The sequence below is a fragment of the Hyperolius riggenbachi genome, chromosome 10 (genome assembly GCF_040937935.1).
Source record: "Hyperolius riggenbachi isolate aHypRig1 chromosome 10, aHypRig1.pri, whole genome shotgun sequence".
In the NCBI taxonomy this organism is placed as follows: domain Eukaryota; kingdom Metazoa; phylum Chordata; class Amphibia; order Anura; family Hyperoliidae; genus Hyperolius; species Hyperolius riggenbachi.
Window position 1 is genome coordinate 49995796 of NC_090655.1, and position 22514 is coordinate 50018309.

General features: G+C 47.3%; 1 protein-coding gene across 2 annotated transcripts in view; it reads right to left on the reverse strand.

Annotated features, from left to right (window-relative positions):
* Positions 1-14267: 14267 nt before the first annotated feature.
* MLF2 (myeloid leukemia factor 2) overlaps positions 14268-22514 on the reverse strand; it is a 49265-nt gene continuing 41018 nt past the window's right edge. Inside the window, exons 8-9 of one of the 2 annotated variants that reach the window (XM_068255222.1) lie at positions 22297-22499; positions 14268-14473 (exon numbers count right to left, since the gene is read on the reverse strand). In XM_068255222.1, the coding sequence (XP_068111323.1) occupies positions 22339-22499 (161 nt within the window). In that variant the 3' untranslated portion in view covers positions 14268-14473; positions 22297-22338. The remainder of the gene's footprint in view (positions 14474-22296; positions 22500-22514) is intronic. The other variant, XM_068255221.1, reaches the window with a different exon arrangement.

The window sequence follows — 22514 nt, forward strand, 5'->3', positions numbered from 1 at the left end:
GACTTGCTACCACACTTCCTCTTTCCAGCTTGAAGGAGGAAGTGCATCCCATAGGTTGCGTGCGAGTGGAGTGATACGAATAGGGGCCGACGGACTTCTGGGTAAATAACCCCTCGTGTCCCATGCTCACACCTGCCTTAATCAACCTTCATTACAATTTCGATTTCGAGTGGCTTTCTACTCGAAAATCCATCTCTGATCTCCACTAGAGATGGCTCGAACCTCTGCAAAAAGTTTGGTTCACGCGAACTTTCGCGAACCGCAATAGACTTCAATGGGGATGCGAACTTCGAAAACTAGAAACACTTATGCTGGCCAGAAAAGTGATGGAAAAGATGTTTCAAGGGGTCTAACATCTGAGTTTTTGCATGGAGGAGTGGGATACACGCAAAAGTCCCGGGGGAAAATCTGGATTTGACGCACAGCAGCGTTTTAAGGGCAGAAATCACATTGCATGCTAAATTGGAGGCCTAAAGTGCTTTAAAACATCTTGCTTGTGTATACATCAATCAGGTAGTATAATTAGAGTACTGCTTCACACTGACACACCAAACTCACTGTGTAACGCACAGCAAACAGCTGTTTGTGTAGTGATGGCTGTGCTGGACTGGTGCGCACCATGGCGAGAGTGCAGGCCATGGCGGTTTTCAAGCCCATATGGTCGCCGGGCTGAGGTAGCTCAGAGAGTACAGATGGCATTGCTCTCATCTGAGGCAGACACACAAAAAAATTTCCACACCGCTGAGCCCTGTGATGGCACTTTGGTGATGGCTGCCGACGGAGTGTTAAGTGGGGTGCCAGAATCAGAGCAGGAGAAGGAAGATGTCACGCTTCCGTGCGGAAGCTGAGGAAGATGAGGTGTCCTGTGTTAAATAGTCAACTAGACTAGATAGAACAACATTAGCTCTCAAAAGAGCTGTTGAGGATGAGGAGTGCTTTTTAGCAATAAGATCAGCAAGAAGGAGCACGCTAACAAGCCTAAAACAAGAGCCTAAAGGTTCGTATACACGTCCGATAAAGATCATTCAAAACGAACGATTCGTGACGTATGAACGATATTTAAATTAGGTGGAATTTATTGTTCGTAACGAACGACTGTGTACAGATGAGAACGATTTAACCCAAAAAATATAAACGACAAACGATAGAATATGCGTGCGCAAAGGGAAGTGATGTCAGAAACAAATTGTCAGAATCCGTACACACGTACAGATCTCTGTACACATAAACGATCGAACGATAATCGTGGAAAAAAATCCGCCGTGTTGGATCGGTCAAACTGCCCGATAAAGATCGTTATCGTTCACTGGAACGATCGTTCGTGTTTTTTGCGTGCACGATTATCGTTTCAATTATCAGTATCATTCGTTTTTAAACGATCTTTATCGGACGTGTGTACTCAGCATATCTAAGCTTTCCCTATGTCAGCAGCAGCAAGGTTCTCTCCCTTCTCTAATTACTGCAGCCACAAGAGTGAGTGGAATGGCTGACGCTGCCTGTGTTTTATAAGGGGGGGGGGGGGGGGGGCTTCAGGAGGGAGTGTAGCCTGATTGGCTACCCTGTGCCTGCTGACTGTGATGTAGAGGGTCAAAGTTGACCCTAATGATGTAGTATAGGGGGTAGGTCGAACCGCCATAAAGTTCGCATTTGATCGCGAACTTCGCATGCGAACCATTCAGGCCATCTCTAATCTCTACACCCATAACGTGTGTAGCCACAAAAACACCTGATCTGGAGTATCAGAAAAAGGGAAGGTTAGTAGTTGGGGGCCGGACACACCTCTGGGCCCCCTGCCACCGTATGGGGCCGCTTCCCCCTAGTTACACCCCTGCAAGTAGGGCTATCTGACCCGACAGGGCATTTCAGGAGAGGCCGGCGATGGCGGAGGGACACCTATACAGCCTTTAAACTTCCAGGCGATCAGAAGCAGTTGTTCCAGCCAAGGAAAACCAAAAGTTTGTACACACGTTCGATTCTGATTGGCCAGTATTACCACCTCCACATAATACCAGAGCGACCTACACAATCTGCTCATAGCATTCAAAATCTGTTTTTTTTCTTCAGGCTACATGGAAGTGGTAAGATTACCCAATCAAAATTGGACGTGTGCACACAGTCTAAATCATGGTACACACTTTCACTTATGATTAGCCACTCACTGACCCACCTTACCATCATTTTTTCCATGTAGTATGAGGGTTTACCTACACCATATGCTCATAGCATCCAATATCTGTTGACTCACATACTAAATGGAAGTGGTAACATTTTTAAGTGATTGGCCAATCAAAATTGGATTTGTGTATGCACCCTAAAGCCTCGTCCATATGCTTGATTAAAAATCACTGGGAAACGAATGATGAATGCCTAATGATAATTGGTAGTCCATAATCATGCCTTCATTGACCTTAAATGCATCTTATCATTGGTAGACATCGAGCGATGGGGATTAGTCGTTTTCGGACGACAGTTATCGAGCGTTTGTACATAGCTTAAGACTGCATGTCTAGATGGAGAAAATAAAGGGTCCAAGCAGAGACTGCTGGAAACGATGACATTCATCTACGGTATTATACTTCAGACTTGCATTCATGCACTGGCTGGACACTGGTGTAAATCAGCTCTCCTCACTGAACCTGGACAGAACTACAGCGTTTCCCTTAAAATAAGACCTCCCCCGAAAATAAGCCCTAGCTAAATTGGATGCTGTTAGTGTATGTAGGTGTGCAGTCTCTTACTGCACCTCCCTTGTGGCTGCGTCCCCCACCATTCACCTAGAGTGGCTCCAGTATCCTTCTTAAGATGGTGGGTGTCCTTTGACCCGCCCACACACTTGCTGTATTCTGGAACGGCTCCCTGACCGTGTTGCCCTCTTATCATAATTAATGTGCGCCGGGGACGCATCACCGCGCTCACATTGATTATGACGAGAAGGAAGCACGGTCACAGATCTGACCCAGGATCCAGCAAGTGTGCGGGCAGGTCAAAGGACACTGACCATCTTATTGAGACTGTAATGAAAAAAAGTTCCCCTGGGTGGTACTCAACTCAGGAAGGGGAAGCTTCTGGATCCTATCGAGGCTTCCACCATCCTTCTCTGTCCCACGGTGGTCTTGCTGCAGCCCACTGAATGCACAGCTGACAATTTGTCAGGCTGTGCAATATTTACCTTTCCCTGTTCCAGCGGGGGCGCTGTTGTGGCTCTCCACTCGAAAATAGCTGATCTCAGTTGGGTCCACTCTATTGCGCAGACGCGACCCGACTGGGATCGCCTATTTCCGAGCAGAGAGCTGCTACTGCGCCTGCGCTGGAGCCGGGAAGGTAAATCTTTACATCACTGCCGTTCGGGGAGCTTTATCGCTGCCGCATAGGGGCGGAGGAGGACAGGGGAAGCCTTGATAAGATCCAGAGGCTTCTCCCTCCCGAGGTGAGTACCCCCCAGGGACATTTTTTATCATTGCACACACCAGAGCCGTTATAGGTGAATAGAGGGCACAGCCACAAGGGAGGTGTGGTAAGAGACTGCAACCTTTCCATACACTAAAATAGCGTCTACTCCTCAAATTATATGCCCTCCCCGAAAATAAGCCCTAGCACATCTTTTGGGGAAAAATTCATATAAAACAGTGTCTTATTTTCAGGAAAGCATGGTAATTCATTATGCCAAACAAACCGCTCCGAAACAAATTAAAACATACAGTAAGCCCCTCAAGGCTGGGCAAACTCGCATCCATTGTCAGATGAACTATCCAAGCACATGGAAGAACCACCCAGGGTCTAACATCAAAGGCTACTATCTTCTAAGAAAAATTATGCCTGTGCTTGAAAGCACCACCAATCCAGTATAGCAAGAGAGGCTGGTCTCATAGGAGATGGCCCCAGGATCTAACATCAAAGGACTATGCTGGCAATGTGCTGGATGGAGGCTGGAGTCACACCTGCTCTTGGAAAAAAAGATATAATAGGAGCCTGGTACTGAAATTGTTATATGGCTTGCCAGAGCATGTGTTGTGTGCATGGCTGGATTTCAGGCAAGGCCACAAAGTCCTGGCCTAGGGCACCAGCAAGCAAGGGGCGGGCTGCAGTCTGGCACACCCATGCAGTAAAGCTGCCAAGCATGTGAACTGCAGCAGTCAGGCAAGTGTGTGGGACTTGGGGATGAAGGGGCAGCAAACGTGGGCAGCTTATTGTCTGTGACCTGAGCTGTCACTCATCATCACCGTCAGTTCGAGTCGAACTCCGCCCTCCACCCAGCTCCAACCTATTACAGTGAAAAGCATCAGTTTGGCCCAAAAATTGAATAAAAATTCTAACCATTTCGATCATTTTAGATGTAATCGATCCACAAAACAGATCAATAAAACAATTGATAAATTGGTCTTTTGAAGTCGATTGGCACCATCAACGCTGTCCAATCAGAAGGTTGATCGGTTAGTAAAACTGCATGGTTAATAAGCAGCTTGAAGTACATTGATTACTGGGACCAATAAAAGTGTGTCTATGGTGGGAGGTTTGCTGTTTGTCAGGGGGAGGCTGGTGATAGTGGCCTTGGCTGGTAAACAGTACAAATCCAGCCCTGGTTGTGTGCAATTACAAAAAGGAGCGTAGTATGATAGAGTATAGTCTTCTTTCCTCTCCCTCTAAGCTCCCCACCAGATTCTTCCTCCAACTTACATTTTAGATTTCCTTCTTTGTAAATAAACCCACTTTTCATAAAGATTACTGGTCAGTAATTGAAAAGTACAGTAATTCAGAATAGGGCACAGTCTATGTTTGCCATCCCAAAGGACCTGAAATTCAGAGGGGGCAGTGAAGAGGTGCGTACACACATGCGACTATAGTCGTTTGTAACAATCGTTCCCCGATCTTTACCAACGACGATCGTTACAAAAAACGAACCACCGACTATTAAGACTATTAAGGCAAACGACGAACGAGCCAAATCGCTACAAAAGAAAGTTCTGTCTCGGCGGATTTTAACCAACGACGATCGTTTGCAAAAGTAGTACATCGTTGGAAACGATCGTTCGTACTAGGCTTGACATGCGCATTTCACAATTTCTCCATGAAACTTCTCATTTTTATGCGCAGGCGCAATAATTGCTTTACGTGATGTAACGTTCGTTCTAACGATCAGATCGTTACACACCTTTTAAAACTAACTTTACTTAGGTCGTTCTTTCATCAATTAAAAGTTCGTTCGTCGTTCTCAACGAACGATCGTTGTCGCATGTGTGTACGTAGCATAAAGCTTTGTTCACATAAAAAAAATCAAAATCGCTGATGCCAGCGATTTTCAATTTTTTGAAAATTGCGTAAAAGGTGGATCAGCACATCACCAGGCCGCCTCCGAATGGCCTACAATCAGAGGTGCGCTGAGCCCCCCCAGAAACTGCAAACGCACCTTGAACCCAAACAGAAGCTCTGCATATACACCAAAAGCAAGGCTCCTAAGTGGGAGCAGCTGACCAATTTTTTGCATTTTTTTTCTCCTCCCGGCAATTACCTGCACGCTTCGATTTTGTGTAAAGACTTTTTCAAAGCGCTTTTGCTGAGCTATTTTTTTCATTTTCTGACACACGTCAGGAAGTGAACTCTTTGACCCGGAAATGAATAAATACAATGTATTTATTCATCAAAGCGCGAAGGCAATCGCCCCACAAAGCAATTTTGTGAGCGTTTTGCGCTTTTCCTATACCTTCCACTCTAGCAAAATCACCCTAAAAATGGTACAGGCTGCGCTTTGCTGAGGATCAGAAACGAACCGCTCAGATGTGAACTCTCTCATAGGGAATCATTGCACAAGCTCTTTCAGGGCGATTTTGCAAATCGCTGGCGCTTAAATAGTGAAAACGCCCTAGGTGTGAACAAGCCCTTAAGGTCCATGTCCCCGCAATTTTTGTGACGTCATGAAGGATTACTGACCGAGCAATCATTCAGATCCCCATTGGCTTCTGTGCAAATTACCATGATTGTTTCACCACTCGTCTATTTTCACGGTATGCGATTGCGGAAGGTGGATGGATTGTCGCCGCTGATCCCCGATCCATCTTCCGGTGGGTACATATCTTAAACCCTTCCGTAGAGGTGTAAATCTAAGAGCAAGGCCCTTCTGGATACTTAGATAGCACAAGGATTTATACACACCTGGCACTTCCTCCAGCTCCAGCCCCCTGTAGACCATTAGCTCTCTGTGTCTGTCGGTCCCCTCCATTCTACCGCTGTGGAGTCTGATACAGTCGGGATGCAGGCCACTGTGCTTGTGCGTTCCTGGCCATGCGCACTTTCATCTTAAAAATTGCGAACACAATCGGGTGGTGTGCAGTAGTCCCTGAGTGGTTTATTCTGGGACTTTACCAGGACTGACAGCTGCGCAACGGAGGGGACCGAGAGGACGGCAAGGGAGCAAAAGGACTACATGGAGCTGGAGGAAGGCCCAGGTAAGTATAAATTCTTTTGCTTTTGTCTCAGGTACACTTTAAAATAATCCTGAAGAAAAACAAAAACCTTAGTAGTGGGATTCTCTGGATAGTTTACAGCTCACCATTCCAGTGCCAGTTCCCTCTTTCTCTTCTGCCTGAGTGCATCTGCTCTGACCATGAGCAAGAATGGTCAAGGCACGCCCAGTAGAAGAAAGTGCTTGTGCGCGGGTTATTTTCTCGTGCATGCCCAGTCTCTGTGCAAAAGGAGGATATGCTAGCAGCCAGAAGAAAGCTATTCAACACGCTGGGTCAGGTAGGCATGGGGGCATCCAGCACTGGCAGGGTGGGCTGTAAGACGATTCCAGAAACCAGTGGACTCTCCTGACCTATCAAACATTCCATTTTTTAATATTCACTTCAGGATTGATTTAACCACTTTAGGACCGCGGTGTTAAATCCTCCTAAAGACCAGGCCATTTTTCATAAATTGGGCCTCTGTGGATTTAAGGCCTCGCTGCAGGGCTGCACAACTTAGCACACACACACAAGTGATTCCACCCCCCCCCCCCCTTTTCTCCCCACCACAGAGCTCTCTGGTGGTGGGGTCTGATCGCTCCCCCAATGTTTATTTTTTTTACAAATCTTTTTATTATTTTTTAATTAAAAAATGAATTTTTTTTTAAAATAATTTTCCCTCCCTCCCCCCCCCCCCCCCCCCAGTCAGTCTATCACTACCGATCGCTTCTGTGCCCCCAGTACAGCGCTGCCTTAGATCGCTGCACTGTACAGGTATATTAGACGGCGTCGATCGCCGCTGGGAGAATGAAGGCGGAGCGCGCACTCTCCTGCTAGAAGGCCGTTCATGCCAATCAGCGTGGAGCAGTCCTGGGGCTGCCGCCGCGTTCACACCAAACGGCGTGGAGCAGTCGGCAAGAAGTTAAAGGGCACCTGAACTCAGAACTCCCCTCTGCTCTAAAAGATGCGCAACAGCATAATAACTTTTAAACAAAAACATTTCTTTGTTACAGCTGATACAAATCTAAACTAAATCTGCACTGTTTTCTACTTCCTGATTCATGGAAGCAGACATATTGTTAACCACTTGAGGACCCACGCTTTACCCCCCCCCCCCCCCCCTTAAGGACCAGCGCTGTATTCTGTGATCTGTGCTGGGTGGGCTCAGCAGCCCCCAGCACAGATCAGGTAGCAGGCAGAGCGACCAGATCGCCCCCCTTTTTCCCCCCTATGGGGATGATGTGCAGGGGGGGTCTGATCGCTCCTGCCTGCCTGAGGTTTCCGGGGGGGCACCTCAAAGCCCCCCTCCCTCTCCTACCTCCCTTCCCCCCGGAGATCAGAGGCTGCACAGGAACGGATCTGTCCTGTGCAGCCTCTAACAGGCTCCTGTCTGTCATGTGACAGCGATCCCCAGCCGTTGATTGGCAGGGGATCGCTGATCTGGTACAACGCTGCTACTGTTAGCAGCGTTGTACGAATGTAAACAAAGCGGATTATTTCCGCTTGTGTTTACATTTAGCCTGCCAGCTGGAGCCCCCCGCCGTGAATTGACAGGAAGCAGCCGCTCGCGCGAGCGGCTGCTTCCCGATTAATTAGCCTGCAGCCGGCGACGCAGAACTGCGTCGCTGGTCCTGCAGCTGCCACTTTGCCGACGCGCGTTATGAGTGCGCGGTCAGCAAGTGGTTAAAGTAGTTCTCTGGACTGTTTAAATAAACAAAAATGGAAACTTACCTGGGGCTTCTATCGGCCCCCTGCAGCTGTCATGTCCCATGCCGTCCTCCGAGCCTCTGTTCCCCGCCACCGTACCCGGTCTAATTAGACTGCGGCTGCGCGCTTGCTCGCTCCCATGTGTGTCATCGGGAGCTTACTGCGCAGGCGCAATACAAGAAAACTTCGTACTGTGCCTGCGCAGTAAACTCCCAATGACACATGCGGCAGCGAGCATTATTCATCTTGTTAGACTAATATTACACTGGGACTGGCAGCGGGGAACAGAGCATTGGAGAAGGACAGCGCGGGACATTACAGCTGCAGGGGGCTGATAGAAGCCCCTGGTAAGTGTTTTTGTTTATTTAAAGAGACACTGAAGTGAAAAAAAAAATATATGATTTGTATGTGTAGTACAGCTAAGAAATAAAACATTAAGATCAGATACATCAGTCTAATTGTTTCCAGTAAACGAAGAGTTAAGAAACTCCAGTTGTTATTTCTATGCAAAAAAGCCATTAAGCTCTACGGCTTTCAAAGTCGTGGAGAGGGCTGTTTTCTGACTTTTATTATCTCAACTGTTCCTGGACTATTTACTTTTCCTCTGGCAGAGGAGAGGTCATTAGTTCACAGACTGCTCTGAAAGAATCATTTTGAATGCTGAGTGTTGTGTAATCTGCTCATATTATAGAATGATGCAATGTTAGAAAAAACACTATATACCTGAAAATAAAAATATGAGAATATTTTCTTTGCTGCTAATCTTCTAGTAATTATTCATAGTACACAACCAATTCACTATATATTTTTTTTCACTTCAGTATCTCTTTAAACAGTCCACAGAACCCCTTTAACAGCCTGGGCTTTCAAATGAGCTTACCTGCCATGGCAGTCATGTGACACAGGGCAGAGATGTAATTACATCTTGTGATTAGACACAAATGAGGGGAAATTAGACAGGCTAAACTCTGTAAATACATACAGAGTGCATTTCTCTGTTTTCCTTCTGTCCTGTGCAAGAGTAACAGGTCCATTTTAAGGATGAGTGTGCAGAGGAGCAGAGTGCTCTGCAGTGTCACATGCAGAAGACAGATAAGCAGGAGTATCGCGTAATGCCTTTGGACATAGCTCCTTTTGATACTGATGGCTATACTAAGAGCTGTCTCAGTGAAGCATTCAGACATAAGTCAGACTGAAGTTCATCAAATGGAGTTAGCAAAGAAGTAGTCAGCCAATTCTGCATAGATGTATTATCATTATTGATTTGTATGGTGCCACCTTCTGTATAAAGCAAGACACGAGTATGTGTACAGACACTATTAGTCTGGAGGAGTAGTGGAGTGAAACAGGGTGACTGCTGGGAGATGTACAGGTTTGTAACAGGAGTTCAAGGGTTCAAAAAGAAAACATGGCATCTTTTTCCCCCTGTAGATATTTATGTGAATATTCTCATTTATCAGGTCATTATAGAACGTTTCTATGCTCTAGAACAGAGGTCCCCAAACTTTTTCCGTCAAGGGCCGGGTCAACATACTTCAGACTACTAGGGGGCCGGAGTATACATAAAATGATGTAGAAAAGCATAACATTGAGCATTTGACAGCCCTCATGTCTCCCATTTAACTAGAGCAGATAGTATCCCCCCCCCCCAATACATATCGTGACCCTAACATAGCAAGTCATATGTGAGCCATAATGTCACCCAATGGCCTGCAAAAGCCTGCACAGGGGGCCAACGTTTGGCCCACGGGCCTTAGTTTGAGGACCACTGCTCTAGACTATGCTTCAGCTCTGAGTGATTTCTAAGCTAGCAGTTATCACGCTAACCTCAGTGACAGTCTAGCTAACTAACATTAACACACCACAAGGCAGAATCGTTTAAAATGACTGATGAATGATCATTTCACCATCAAATCCAAAAGATCTGAAGCAATTTGATGCAACCGTCAGCAGAAGACTACAACTGAAATGTCAGTCTTGACTGGAGAGACCCTGCCAGATCCCTGGAAGGTGTCGAATTGCTGCAGCTTGAGCTATTGTAATTGGACTTATTTTCTCTTAGATGATCCTTGGAAGGTGGATGCTTGGTGTGCAGGAAGCTGCTCTCCACAGTACTGGTAGCAGAGAAGATCTGGGTGGATCCCTGCTAGGCAGGAAGCTACTCTCCATAGTACTGGTAGCAGAGAAGATCTGGGTGGATCTCTGCTAGGCAGGCAGCTGCTCTCCCTAGTACTGGTAGCAGAGAAGATCTGGTGGATCCCTGCTAGGCAGAAAGCTGCTCTCCACAGTACTGGTAGCAGAGAAGATCTGGGCGGATCTCTGCTAGGCAGGAAGCTGCTCTCCCTAGTACTGGTAGCAGAGAAGATCTGGGTGGATCCCTGCTAGGCAGGAAGCTGCTCTCCACAGTACTGGTAGCAGAGAAGATCTGGGTGGATCTCTGCTAGGCAGGAAGCTGCTCTCCCTAGTACTGGTAGCAGAGAAGATGTGGGTGGATCAAGACCAGAAGATGCTCTCCCATTTGAAAAGTGCCAACAGCAAAGATCTGGTCCCATTCCTGGGTAGCAGGCTGCAGCTATCCACAGTGCTGAAATAAGCAAAGCTCTCAACTCTCTACAATGCTGGTAGCAGGCCATATCTGAATGGATCCCTGGAAGGCAGGAAGCTGCTCTCGCCTCTCTGCTGTGCCAGAAGGGAACATCAGGCCATATAACTGGTAGGCAAGGGTGTTTCAGCATTTTGGCTGACTGGGGTCAAGCTGTAAGGACTGGTTTATAACCATTTCCCGGTATCTTAGTTGAATGGTTTTTGGGTAAGGAGCAGAAAAGCATTTTGGCGGAGTTCGGGATATGCATTGCTTTGACCCCACAGGAGCTACAGAAGCACCATGGTTAGCACATCCTGGTCATTAGCAAGATGACAGCTAAGGACAAGATCGAGCAAAGCATTTGTGCAGACAGTAAATGATTGTGCTGGCAGCTCTCCATTCTCTTGAATGGACAATGCTTGAACAATGAACACTGTGGCCATCGTTTTCTGCCATGTAGACATCCGTGTGAACCAACCTTAACTGATTGATTAAAAAGTAGGTTTGGCCAATAGTGGGCAGTGCCACATGACGCATATTAAGTGAGGCAAAATCCAGGAATATTAACCCCCTCCAGATCTGGTCCTCCCGTCCTCTGCTGTAGCTTTCTATAATGCTTTGAAGTATGTCCAAAACGTCTAGCACCCCAGAGTGTAACCCAGTGCCAGCGTAACCAAATATGTAGCAACCCCAAATATGGACCCCCCTCTCAATGTTGTTGCAGTTCTGTTGGATCCCCTTGTAGTGTGTCCCCAACTTTGGGATTCCAAATTCCCATAGGCCAGGGGTGTCAAACTCAAATACTAAGTGGGCCAAAACTTAACACTGGGACCTAGTTGAAGGCCAACCTCAATGTTTACTGGCCACCTTCCTCCCTTTTAAAAGTTCCCAGGTGTCTAATGGCTCCACTCAATCCCCTATACCAGGGCTTTTCAACCTGTGGTACGCGTAGCACCAGTGGTACTTTGCTGTTGGCCAGGTGGTACATTCCAAGTTTGTCTGCTACTTATTTGCCTGCCTGCTGCTTGTCCTGGTCCCATCCTGCCTCCACAAAGTTTGGCTACCCCTCAATCGCTCCTCTGCCTCCCCACCAATGCCTCCTGCTATTCCCCTACCATATGCTCCCCCCCCCCTTTCTTAAAGTGTACCTGTAAGAAAAAAGTGCCCCGGGAGGAGGAAGCCTCTTGATCCTAAAGAGGCTTCCCCCTTCCTCCTCAGTAGAGGGGATCCAGCACTGGAACCTCTCGAAGATATCCTTGTTGGTGTGAGTGTATGCGCAGTAGCGGCTCTCCGCTCGGGCTCCTCTGGAAACAGCCGAGCCTGATCTGGTCAGATCTATAATGCTGGCACACTGGTGGTACTTCAAATTTTTCAGGTGATAAAAGTGGTACAATGAGTGAAAACATTGAAAAGCCCTGCCCTATACAGTTGCCCAGTGTCTAGTGGTCCTCCTCCCTCCCCTATACAGTGCCCTGGTGTTTGGCTTCCCTGGTGTTCTAGGACTTAATGCAAAGTGGGGAAACCACTTGGGGGCCAAATTTGACCCAAGAGCTAGAGTTTGACAAGTATGCCATAGACTGAGTCTAAGACCATGTGGCAGCTGACAAGTGGGGGGTTGCTGTAGGAAAATTCCCCAGGTGGAAGACATGACAAAAAGGGACCAAGAAAATACTGCATACGTCTTGAGTGGCTCAGTTTTAGGTCAATGGCGATTTGATTTAAAAATGGAAATTCAAGCTCATTTTTGTATAAGAATGAAAGGTGCTATGTCTATATGTGTAATTGGAAGGACAGAAAACAAAGAATATTTAAAAAAATAAATAAAAAGGTGCTCTGTGTGCCTGACTCCGCTCATTCCTTTGTGCTTTCAAGAGAACCTGTGAGAATTTCCACCGGCGCCAGTAAGGGCTAAAACACAAAACACTAAACAACAGAACACATTCTCCTTTATTAACTTTTACAATTATTATAATATTATTAAACATTGTGAAACAAAAAAAAATGTTATACTACAACCCTACTGAGTACAGCTCACTGTCCCACCCACAAAACCAATATCTAGAGCTTCCTCTGGAGCCCAGCCCTCAAATGTAATGACTGCAGCTTCCTTCAGAGCCCCACCCATCAATCCCACCCCTGCCGTCTACTCCAGAGCCCTGCCTGCAAATCTCACTTCTGCAGCTGCTCCGGAGTCCCACCCACCAATCCCACATTTACAACCTCCTCCAGAGCCCCACCCACATGTCCCCTGTCTGCGGCTTCCTCTGGAGTCACATGCAAAGGTCGGCTCTTCCTGTAGCATCAATCGGCCCACTCTGGGCGACCTGTTACTAGTCACAGATTAGCTTCAATACTGTAAATTAAAAAATGGCTCCGTCTACAGATATTAAAGGGTCACCCCACCCAAAAGTGATTTTGCGGCATCTTACAGACGCTGGAGGGCAGATGGACCGGTCAAGGCTGGCAGCATTTTCTAAGCAGCTTTATGCTCAGATGAGTACAAGTAGATAACTTGACTGCATCACATCTGTACAGGCTCCACATTGCCTTACCCGGGAACTGGAACGCCAGTCTGCAAGCAGCAGCCTCTAGAGATGAAATGTCACAGTAGCCGTCACTAGTGTACCACAAGGTGCCTGTGAGTACTTTATGTTTCCCTGTGTACCCCGGGAGGCCTCTGCAGTCACCCCCACACTAAACAGAGGCTCTGCACCTTTCTCTGCGCTCCCCTATTGCCTGCTGTCCAACGAACTCACTGGTCCGTGGCGTGGATGGCAACAAAAAGGCCAGGACCTGAGCACACAACAGGATCAGGAGTAGGGATGGTCCATGAGATGCAAATCATTTTGAGTGGTTGTAGCATTATGCAAATTTATGTAGCTTGAAAAAGAATCCTGCTGAGGTAAAATCTAATTGGTCCATCGTCAAGCTGCATATATTTGCATAATCATGCATCAACTTGAAATTATTTGCATCTCATTGAGCATCCCTGATTGGGAGTATCAGAAAATTGCTCACAGACACCCCAGTGGTGGCGGCCATTTAAGAGCAACAACACTTCACAAAGGCTGGCAACCCTAACAGGTTAAATTTTAATGGTTGTTTGCATACCATGGATACACTAGCGGTGAGATCTCTGTAGATCAGGGTTCATAGCTTTCCCCTTCATCCCCTCCCATCACCCAGGGTCCCCCAACCCCGTTACTGTGTATATGAAACATGCAACGAAAGGAGACTGTACACCCCAAGGTGGGCGGGACCAAAGCTAGAACTCCTCGAGTTACAGAAGTCGTCAGAGGATGATTCTGCCGTCTAACGCCATAGTTGAGGTATCACTGGTGGGCGGGGAGAGCTTTGCTGTATTTTCCAGTAACCTTTCTTGTAACACCACAGAAACTCTGCCTCTATACACTGAAAACTACATAGCTTAAATATTAACCCCCTCCACCCTCTCCTATCAGACTATTTCTCCCCTCCCCACCCTAAAAAGCCTTCCCCCCCCACCCCGAGAATCCCCGCCCCCACCCTGGCACGCCCCCTCCCCCCCATCCCGCAAAAGCTCCCCGTTATGTAGAAGGGTCTTCGGACTGGAGCAAAATAAAAAGTGCAATGTGTAGACCTGTGAGGAAGGACAGGGAGCGAGGAAGGGAAGGAGGGGATGATGGCGCGACGCGAGGAGGAAGTGGTCCCTGCGGGAAGTTTTGTAACGGTTGGAATTTTCTGTCCCAATTTTTTCAGAGGTCAGCTGAAAGAACAGGAGAGAGTTAGACATTGCCTTAAAGGACATAGACATACAGAGTAATTGGATAACAAGCAAAAACAGCACTGTAAAATAATAATGCTAATACAATTTTGCTTTAAAAAAAATTTTTTTTTGCATTTATCAACATGAACCTGAAGGGGAAAAAAGTGTCCCAAATGGGTGCTAAGGCTGTGTTCACACATAAATCTGCACATTTCCACTCCAGCCCTGCCAGTTTTCTAACCAGGCCAAAAAATGTACACCTTTTATGTGTGAACACAGCCATAGAAACACATGCAAAACTGATGCTAACTGTCAAAACCTGAGAGGACACCTTTTTATGGGAGAACCAAGCCTTACCACAGTAGAGAGAAGCCTCTAGATAATCCAGAAGCTTACACCATCCGCCCACCACAACCGATCCAGTGCTTAGACCTGGAACCTCATTGACAAGACTTGTGTCGGGGGGAGTGCACAGCCGCGCTCTGATTAGTGAACGAGTGCGGCTGCATTGAGCAGGAAGCCTCTCTATTGTCCAGTAGCACGGAGCTGATCATGCTTGGCCTTTTCCGCAGAGCCCAAGCGGTGCCTTGTGCAGTGTGGCCAGGCTTGTCCCCAGACTCAGGGAGCGCAGCTGTGAACTTCCTGAGGGTCCCATCATTGGATTGGTGGTCTGAAGTAGGACAAGATAAGTCCCTGGTGGATCCAGAGGCTTTCCTCTACCGAGGCAAGTGTGTCATGTTTGCTCTTTTACAACATACTGGTTTACTCTAAAATTGAACGTGCTCCTAGTATTCAGCTTCACATGAGCTAGAAGTTATCCCCATAATGCAACACTTTAGAACAGTGAGTGCATATGCAAATTGTCTGCAGTGAATGGATAGGCTGCAGCCTCAGTTAGTGAATTGGCAGACTACATAAATCGGTGATGCTGCTGGTGTCTATTAAACAGAGAGGCTGCAGGATCAGTGATGTTATTTATCTCTATAGAATGGATAGGCTGCTATCTCAATGATGTCACTGGTCTCTAACAGAACGAATAAGCTGCTTCCTAAGAGTCGGTCAACACTAGACCCGGTTGCAGAATGTAATCCGGATTCCAGTTTTTAGAACCCCCCAAAACCGATGGCAGAGATGGTAGCAGCCAGGTCCCCACTCCCCTCTAGCCATGTGCGGCAAAAGTAAAATAAGCGAGCGAGCGAGCGGGGAAGCACCTTACTTCCTCTGCTCACTGTGACTTCCTGCAATGCTGCCCTCTAGTGGGCGGCATTGCCGGAAGTCACGCGGCGAGCAGAGGAAGAAAGGTAATTTACTTCCCCTCTTGCTCGCTCTTTACTTTTGCCGCCCATAGCTGGAGGGGGAGCGGGGACGGGGGGTTCCAAGTGAGGGGGAGGGGGACCGGCCCTCTCCCTGCCGCTGTGTCCACTCCCCCCCTGGCTGCTATTCCCTCAGGCTACCTGGGGGACACCTATTGGGGTGACGTGAAGTGTAGGAGCAGGCAGTAAGCAATGTGGATCTCCCTCCATTTCTGTATGAAAGAATAGCCTGTGTAGAGGGAGATCTGTTTTTGCACTGCCCTTCACTACCCCTCCGTGTATCTGGGAGCGATCGGGATCCATGAAAACCCTGCAAATCCAGACCCTGCGTTCAGTTTTTCAGCATGGATCCCCAGATTGCCCGCGGATCCGTTTTTGAACAAGGTCAAGAAAGCCTCTATTTTTGATATTGTGATCAATGGCTCCGGTTTTGATCCGGACCCCAAAACAGAGCCACAGATACGTTTTTAAAACAAGTGTTAACCGGCCCTTAGTGAGGTCGCTGGACCTCTAGTGTAGGGACACAATACTTTCTCAGTGACAACACTGGTCTCGAATGAATGAATAGGCTGTATTCTCAGTGATGCCACTGGTCTCTAGTCTCAAAGACTTCTTGAATAAGCTTTATTGGCCATGCACCCATTCATGAACAACATACTGCATGTGTGCAAGTACAGCCTGCGCCCGCGCAGTGGCACAAAGCTGCCCATGTACAAATGGTTTTGTGCTACCACACATGCGTGGACCGTACTTGCACAGAGGCAATACGACCATGATCATACATAGGAGGGAGCGCGGCTGCAAGAAAGGAAGAGGGTCCCTGGCAGCAGCAGATGTGTCTAGGACGATCTGGGAAACTTGATTCTGTGTGATGTTCTCTAGTGAGTGGACAGGATGCAGCAACCTAGGCAGGGAACAAGTGTGTTCACAGTAGAATGAAGTCCACCATGGTCACAGCAAGAAACAATGTAGCATGCATACCATGAGTTCCTCATTAGTAAAGAGGTCCATTATAGGAACACAATGAAAGGAATTTGTGGAGCAGAAGAAGTCAGTGAAGACTTGATTGACTTATCATAAGTGAAATCAACATGCTGCTCTGTAAGTTTAGCCTAACAAGTGGATGTGGGGAAACAATATAACAGCTCCATGTGTTGGGGAAATGGCAAATAAAGCGCCACCTGTTAGGGAAATAACAATAGTACAGCCCCACCTGCTGGGGAAATATTACAGCTCCACCTGCTGGATAATTGGCATATTGCAGCGCCACTGGCTGAGGAAATGGCACAATATTACAGCACCGCCTGCTGGGGAAATAATACTACAGCCCCACCTGCTGGATAAATGGCATATTGCAGCACCACTGGCTGGGGAAATGGCACAATATTACAGCACCGCCTGCTAAGAAAATGGGAGAATATTACAGCGCCACCTGCTGGAGAAACGGGCAACACAAAGACACAGCTCCATCTACTGGGGAAACCATCAGCACAATCACACATGGCACAGTCACACTGCTCCACCTATAAGCAGCTCAAAAACCACAGCGCCAAGTAATGGGGAAACATTACAGCTCAATCACAAGACACAAAATCCCAGCTCCCCTTCCTGGGAAACCCATGACTAGGGATGGTCAATGAGAGGCATAAGATTCAGAGCTGATGCAGGATTCTGAGAGGCTCCATTTCGCTTTGGTAGCAGGTGTGACATTAGAAAGTCACCAACATCTGACCTGGAGGCACTACCTTTGCCCATGCGCAGCATGTCATTGTTAACCCCTATGTCCGCTTTCACCTTTCTCCCGCGATATCAGTGCAAGCACGTCACATACCACAGATCATGTGAGGAGATGTGCACCCTGCAGGAAAGGATATCGCAGGAGAAGGGCGAGAGGGACACGGAGGCTGGAACTGCCATACAGCACTTGTGCAGAGCTTTTACTTCCAGGTCAGAGGTCAGCGACTTACTGAAGTCACAGCCGCTACCAGAGAGAGACAGAGCACCTCAGGAGAGATCAGACTCATGGGCAAGGCTCGGCACGCATGCTGACACCGATGTTTGGCTTCAGTTTCACCTCTACTGTTCAGCCCGGGTATCCTTTCATTACACGGCTACACACAGGGGTATATTCACTAGACTGCAGCAGTAGAGTGTAATGCAGCGTGTGTAATGTATTACGTTCTGCTCTACTCATCATTTGTAACACTTTCCGCACATTATTCTGATTAGTGCAGTTTAGTGAATACACCCATAGTGGGATAGAACGGATCAATGAGCTAGATTTTCACAGTAGAGTCGAATCTGGTTGCAATTTGTACAAAAGATTGAAATAGCAACTGCATAATTTTAATGTGCATACTAATTGCAAAAAACTGTGCAGTTCACTGATCATCTATATAGTTCCTTCTGTAGCAAAAAGACAGGTAAGGAAGGAGTTATCTGATGAGGAGTAAAAGGATACTTACCTTGGGAGGGGGAAGCCTCAGGGTCTCAACGAGGCCTCCCCCTCCCCCATAGCTTAAGGGAATCCAGCACTGGCTCCCCCGAATCTCCACCTCCCTCCCCCCCCCTTCCCGACTAGCTTAACAAAGCTTGATTTATTTACCTCTCCGGGTTCCAGAACAGGGGCAGTATAGCTGAACCCAGTTGCTCTGCTCTACTGCGCAGGCGTGAGTCCTTTTGCGCCTGCGTAGTAGAGCAGATACGATCAGGCTCAGTTATTTCTGCCTATCCCGAACAAAGAGCCGCATTTCTTTGTTCGGGATAGGCAGAAATAACTGAGCCCGATTGTATCTGCTCTACTACGCAGGCGCAAAAGGACTCACGCCTGTGCAGTAGAGCAGATCAACTGGGTTCAGCTATTTCCACCTTAACCCGAATGAAGAGCGGCTAGTGCACCTGCGCAGGATGGTAAATCTTTACCTCACCGCACTTCGGGGGACCCTGGCACTTGAACGGAGGGACGGAGAAGATCGGGAAAGTCTTGTTAGGATCCAGAGGCTTCCTCCTCCCAAAGTAAACATCATCAAGAGTAATTTTCTTTGATTACAGGTTTTCTTTAAACTGGTTTTCAATGGAACACTTTTTTTTTTTTGTAAAGATACATTTACTTAACTGCCTCTTTTCCCTCTTCAGTGCCAGTAGCTGGAGTACCTCTATGGGAATTCCTCATCCTTACCAGTCTGTTTTTAACTGTGAGGTAATGCTTTAGAGATTCCCCAACTGGGATAGTTGCCAGCACTACTATTGGGGGTTGCAAGTATTCTTATTTCTCCTACATGGAATATTGTTCCATTCTCTAATTGGTTGTCTCTTCTGTATTTGAGATCCCCTGTCCTTTTATTCATATCTTTTAGTCAGAATGAATGAAATGAGGGGCTCAGAGCACTGGGGAACATTTCCCCCTATTTTGCAGCTGTCTTGTAGGCTAGAGCCACGCCTCCTTCCTACTATGCAGCCATCTTTGGGGCCAAAGCCACACCTCATCTACTTGGCTGCCTTCTTGTAGTTCAAAGCCACGCCTCCTCTCTACTTTGGTGAAACACCTCCTCCCTATTTTCCAGCTGTCTTGTAAGTCAAAGCCACACCTTCAAAAGTTGTACCAGGGAAGCCAACATTGCCGTCACTTCGAACATGGGGTAAATATCCAGGCATGTTTTCCTACACTTCCATAACCACACCCACCTTCTGCCCATGCAGGAGAGCCTTGCTGTTTCACAAGGAGGCAGACCTGCTTAGCAATAAGTTACCACCTCAATGACCATCCATTAAGAGGACTCCCAAAACGAGGGAGTGATGCAAAGGCTCCATCTCTCCTCCTATACCAATACTATGTCAAACAAAGCACCATCCACTCACTTAACAATACAGATGGAAGGAAGCCCAGGCGGAAATCATCCCACCATCATAGGGTGATGCAGTAAACTGGCACAATGCATAAGGGAGGACTCCGGTCTTAAACACCCCTGTGTTGTCACAGCCTCCAAGAAAGAGGTAAGTGCAGAGCCACATAGAAGTAAAGAATGTGAGGGAAGAGGCTAAAGAACAAGCAAAGAGGGAAAGGGAAGGGGGGGGGGATTTCATTAATAAGGAATCTGAATAGATAATCCTTGAAATATACCTGCAAGTGGAGTAACAGGAAAATTGCCCATAATCACATTCAGAAACCCACATTTAATAGAAACAGGAAGAATGGCAGGTCATTACTTTGTTGCCAGGCAGGACTGCGCTCTTGTGATGCAGCGAGGCTGCTGTGGGCGGCATGATGTTTGCAGGGTAAGGGGAGTGATGGAAGACACCAGTGAAGCGTAGCCAGTTATTTAGCCAGCATTGATTGCAATGGTCTCCCTGCGCTCCTGGTATCACCTCTGAAGATGTAGCTTTGAGCTATGAATAGCTGTAGGGTAGGGGGAATGTACCCCAATGCTCTGGGCATCTCGCTTTGCATCAATGCATTTTACATCCAGCTCTCTCCTTTCTCTCTTTATGGTAACACGATCACACAGCACCACCTACTGGGGAAACATGACAATTATTAGATGGCTGTTAAAGAAACTCTGGAGTGAGTCTTAATTCCTGGTTTTAACTAGTATTTATGTAAAGCACAATAGCTAATGCTAAACAGCCGCATCCCCTTGGCAAAATGAGGGGTTTATACCCCCCAAATTCCCTCTGCAAAATCCATGACTTTCTTGGCTCTGCCTCCATGCGCGTCAATCCACTGCGGATCTCCGCCTCTCCCCCCACCCCTCTCTGTGTAGGCAGATTGAAAGGGGCGGGGAGAGGCGGCGATCAGCGGGGACTGCCAAGAGGCAGAGCTACAGCCATAAGCTCTGCCTCTATGAGGAAGCACTCCCTGGACCTAGCAGAGGGGATTTGGGGGTTATAAACCCCTCATTTTGCCGTGGGGATGCGGCGGGTTAGCATTACCTATAGTGCTTTACATAAATACTAGTTAAAATGGGAATTTAAACTCACTTCGGAGTCTCTTTAAAGAGAATGTGAGGCGAAGCACCCTCATGTATTTTACCATATAGATCAGTGGGAACATTAGAGAAAACACCTACCCTGCTCTCTGTTTCATTCTGCACTGCACAGCTTGTTTCTATTTGCTATAATGACTCAGCTATAATGATTCCTGAGCAAAGCCAGCATCGGGCAGGCTTGGGCTTAAAAAGACACCAGAAAACACAGACTCAGCTGTAAAGATTCCTGAGCAAAGCCAGACTGAATGCTCAGTCGGGGATTTTATCAGGTCTGATAAGAAACAAGCTGTGCAGTGCAGAATGAAACATAAAGCAGGGTAGGTGTGTTCTGTAATGTTCCCACTGATATATAGGGTAAAACACATGAGGGTGCTTTGTCTCTGGTTCCCTTTAAAGGACACCTGAACTGAGAGGGATATGGTGGTTGACGTATTTATTTCCTTTTAGGCTTCTTTCACACTTCCTGCGTTTCACCCCCCCCCCCCCCCCCCCCCCCACTGTAGCTCGTCACAAGAGAAATGTAAGTTTATGGAGACTTTCACACTATGGCGACGCAACGGAAGTAGCAAAATCAAGGAAATAGGCCGATGCAAATGCTGCAGTGCGTTGCCGCATGATCCTTGTTACCGCACAGATTATGCAGCACTGCAAGTCTATGGTAACGCAGTAAGTGTAAATGGACAAACACGGAATCAGCACACAGACGAAGCTTCAGTGACGTACTTCCTGTCCAGCAGGGAGTAACATCACTTAGCGGGGGAAAGGGGGGGGGGGGGGGTGCCTGGATGTGCTGCAGAACCTCTGTCTCTAATACGCTTAGCTATAGATCCCGAACAAGCATGAAAATCTTTCTTCTGAAGTCAGACTGGATTAGCCACATGCTTGTTTCAGATGTGTGATTCAGACACTACTGCAGCCAAAGAGATCAGCAGGGATGCCAGGCCGCTGGTATTGTTTTAAAGAAAATACATACGGCAGGCTCCATATCCTTCTCAATTTAGGTGTACTTTAAAAGGGAACCCAATGTGAGAAAAATATGAAGGCTGACTTTTTTTCCTTTTAAACAATGCACATTGCCTAGCTGCCCTGCTGATCCACTGTTTAATACATTTAGCCATAGACCCTGAACAAGCATGCAGATCAGAGGTTTCTGAGGAAAATCTCACCAGAGTAACTGCATGCTTATTTCAGGTGTGAGATCCAGACACTACTGATGCCAGAAAGATCAGCAAGGCTGCCAGGTAACTGGTATTGTTTAAAAGGAAATAAATCTGGCAGTCTGCATACGCCTCGGGTTCCTTTTAATAGAGGCTGCAAGGATTATGCATATCATACATCATGTGAAATGTATAGGAGGAAACCTGCAGGTCTTTCTCTTATCAGGAGTGCAAAGAGAAGGTCACCAAGTACAACACACAGGAACTTCTAGAATCCAATCAGAATTCAGGCTAGATACACCACACTACTATAATACAGCTTCTAATTAGCTACTGTATGACCTTTAGTATAGCTGTATAGAACTTGCCAATAGATTGGTGTTAGTGGAGTTCCCACTTGTGCCCACCTATCACCAGTCGTATCTGCGGGATGGCCGTGCTGTGCTGTCTTCAGGTCCTTGGATGGCCAGTATTTCCTCTGGGGCTCCTCTCCTCCTATAGGCCACGCCCCTCTGATTCCGGTAACGGGAGGTCCCTCTCACCCACTCGTCATCAAACTCAGCAGCATCATCTGAAGGAAAAGCAG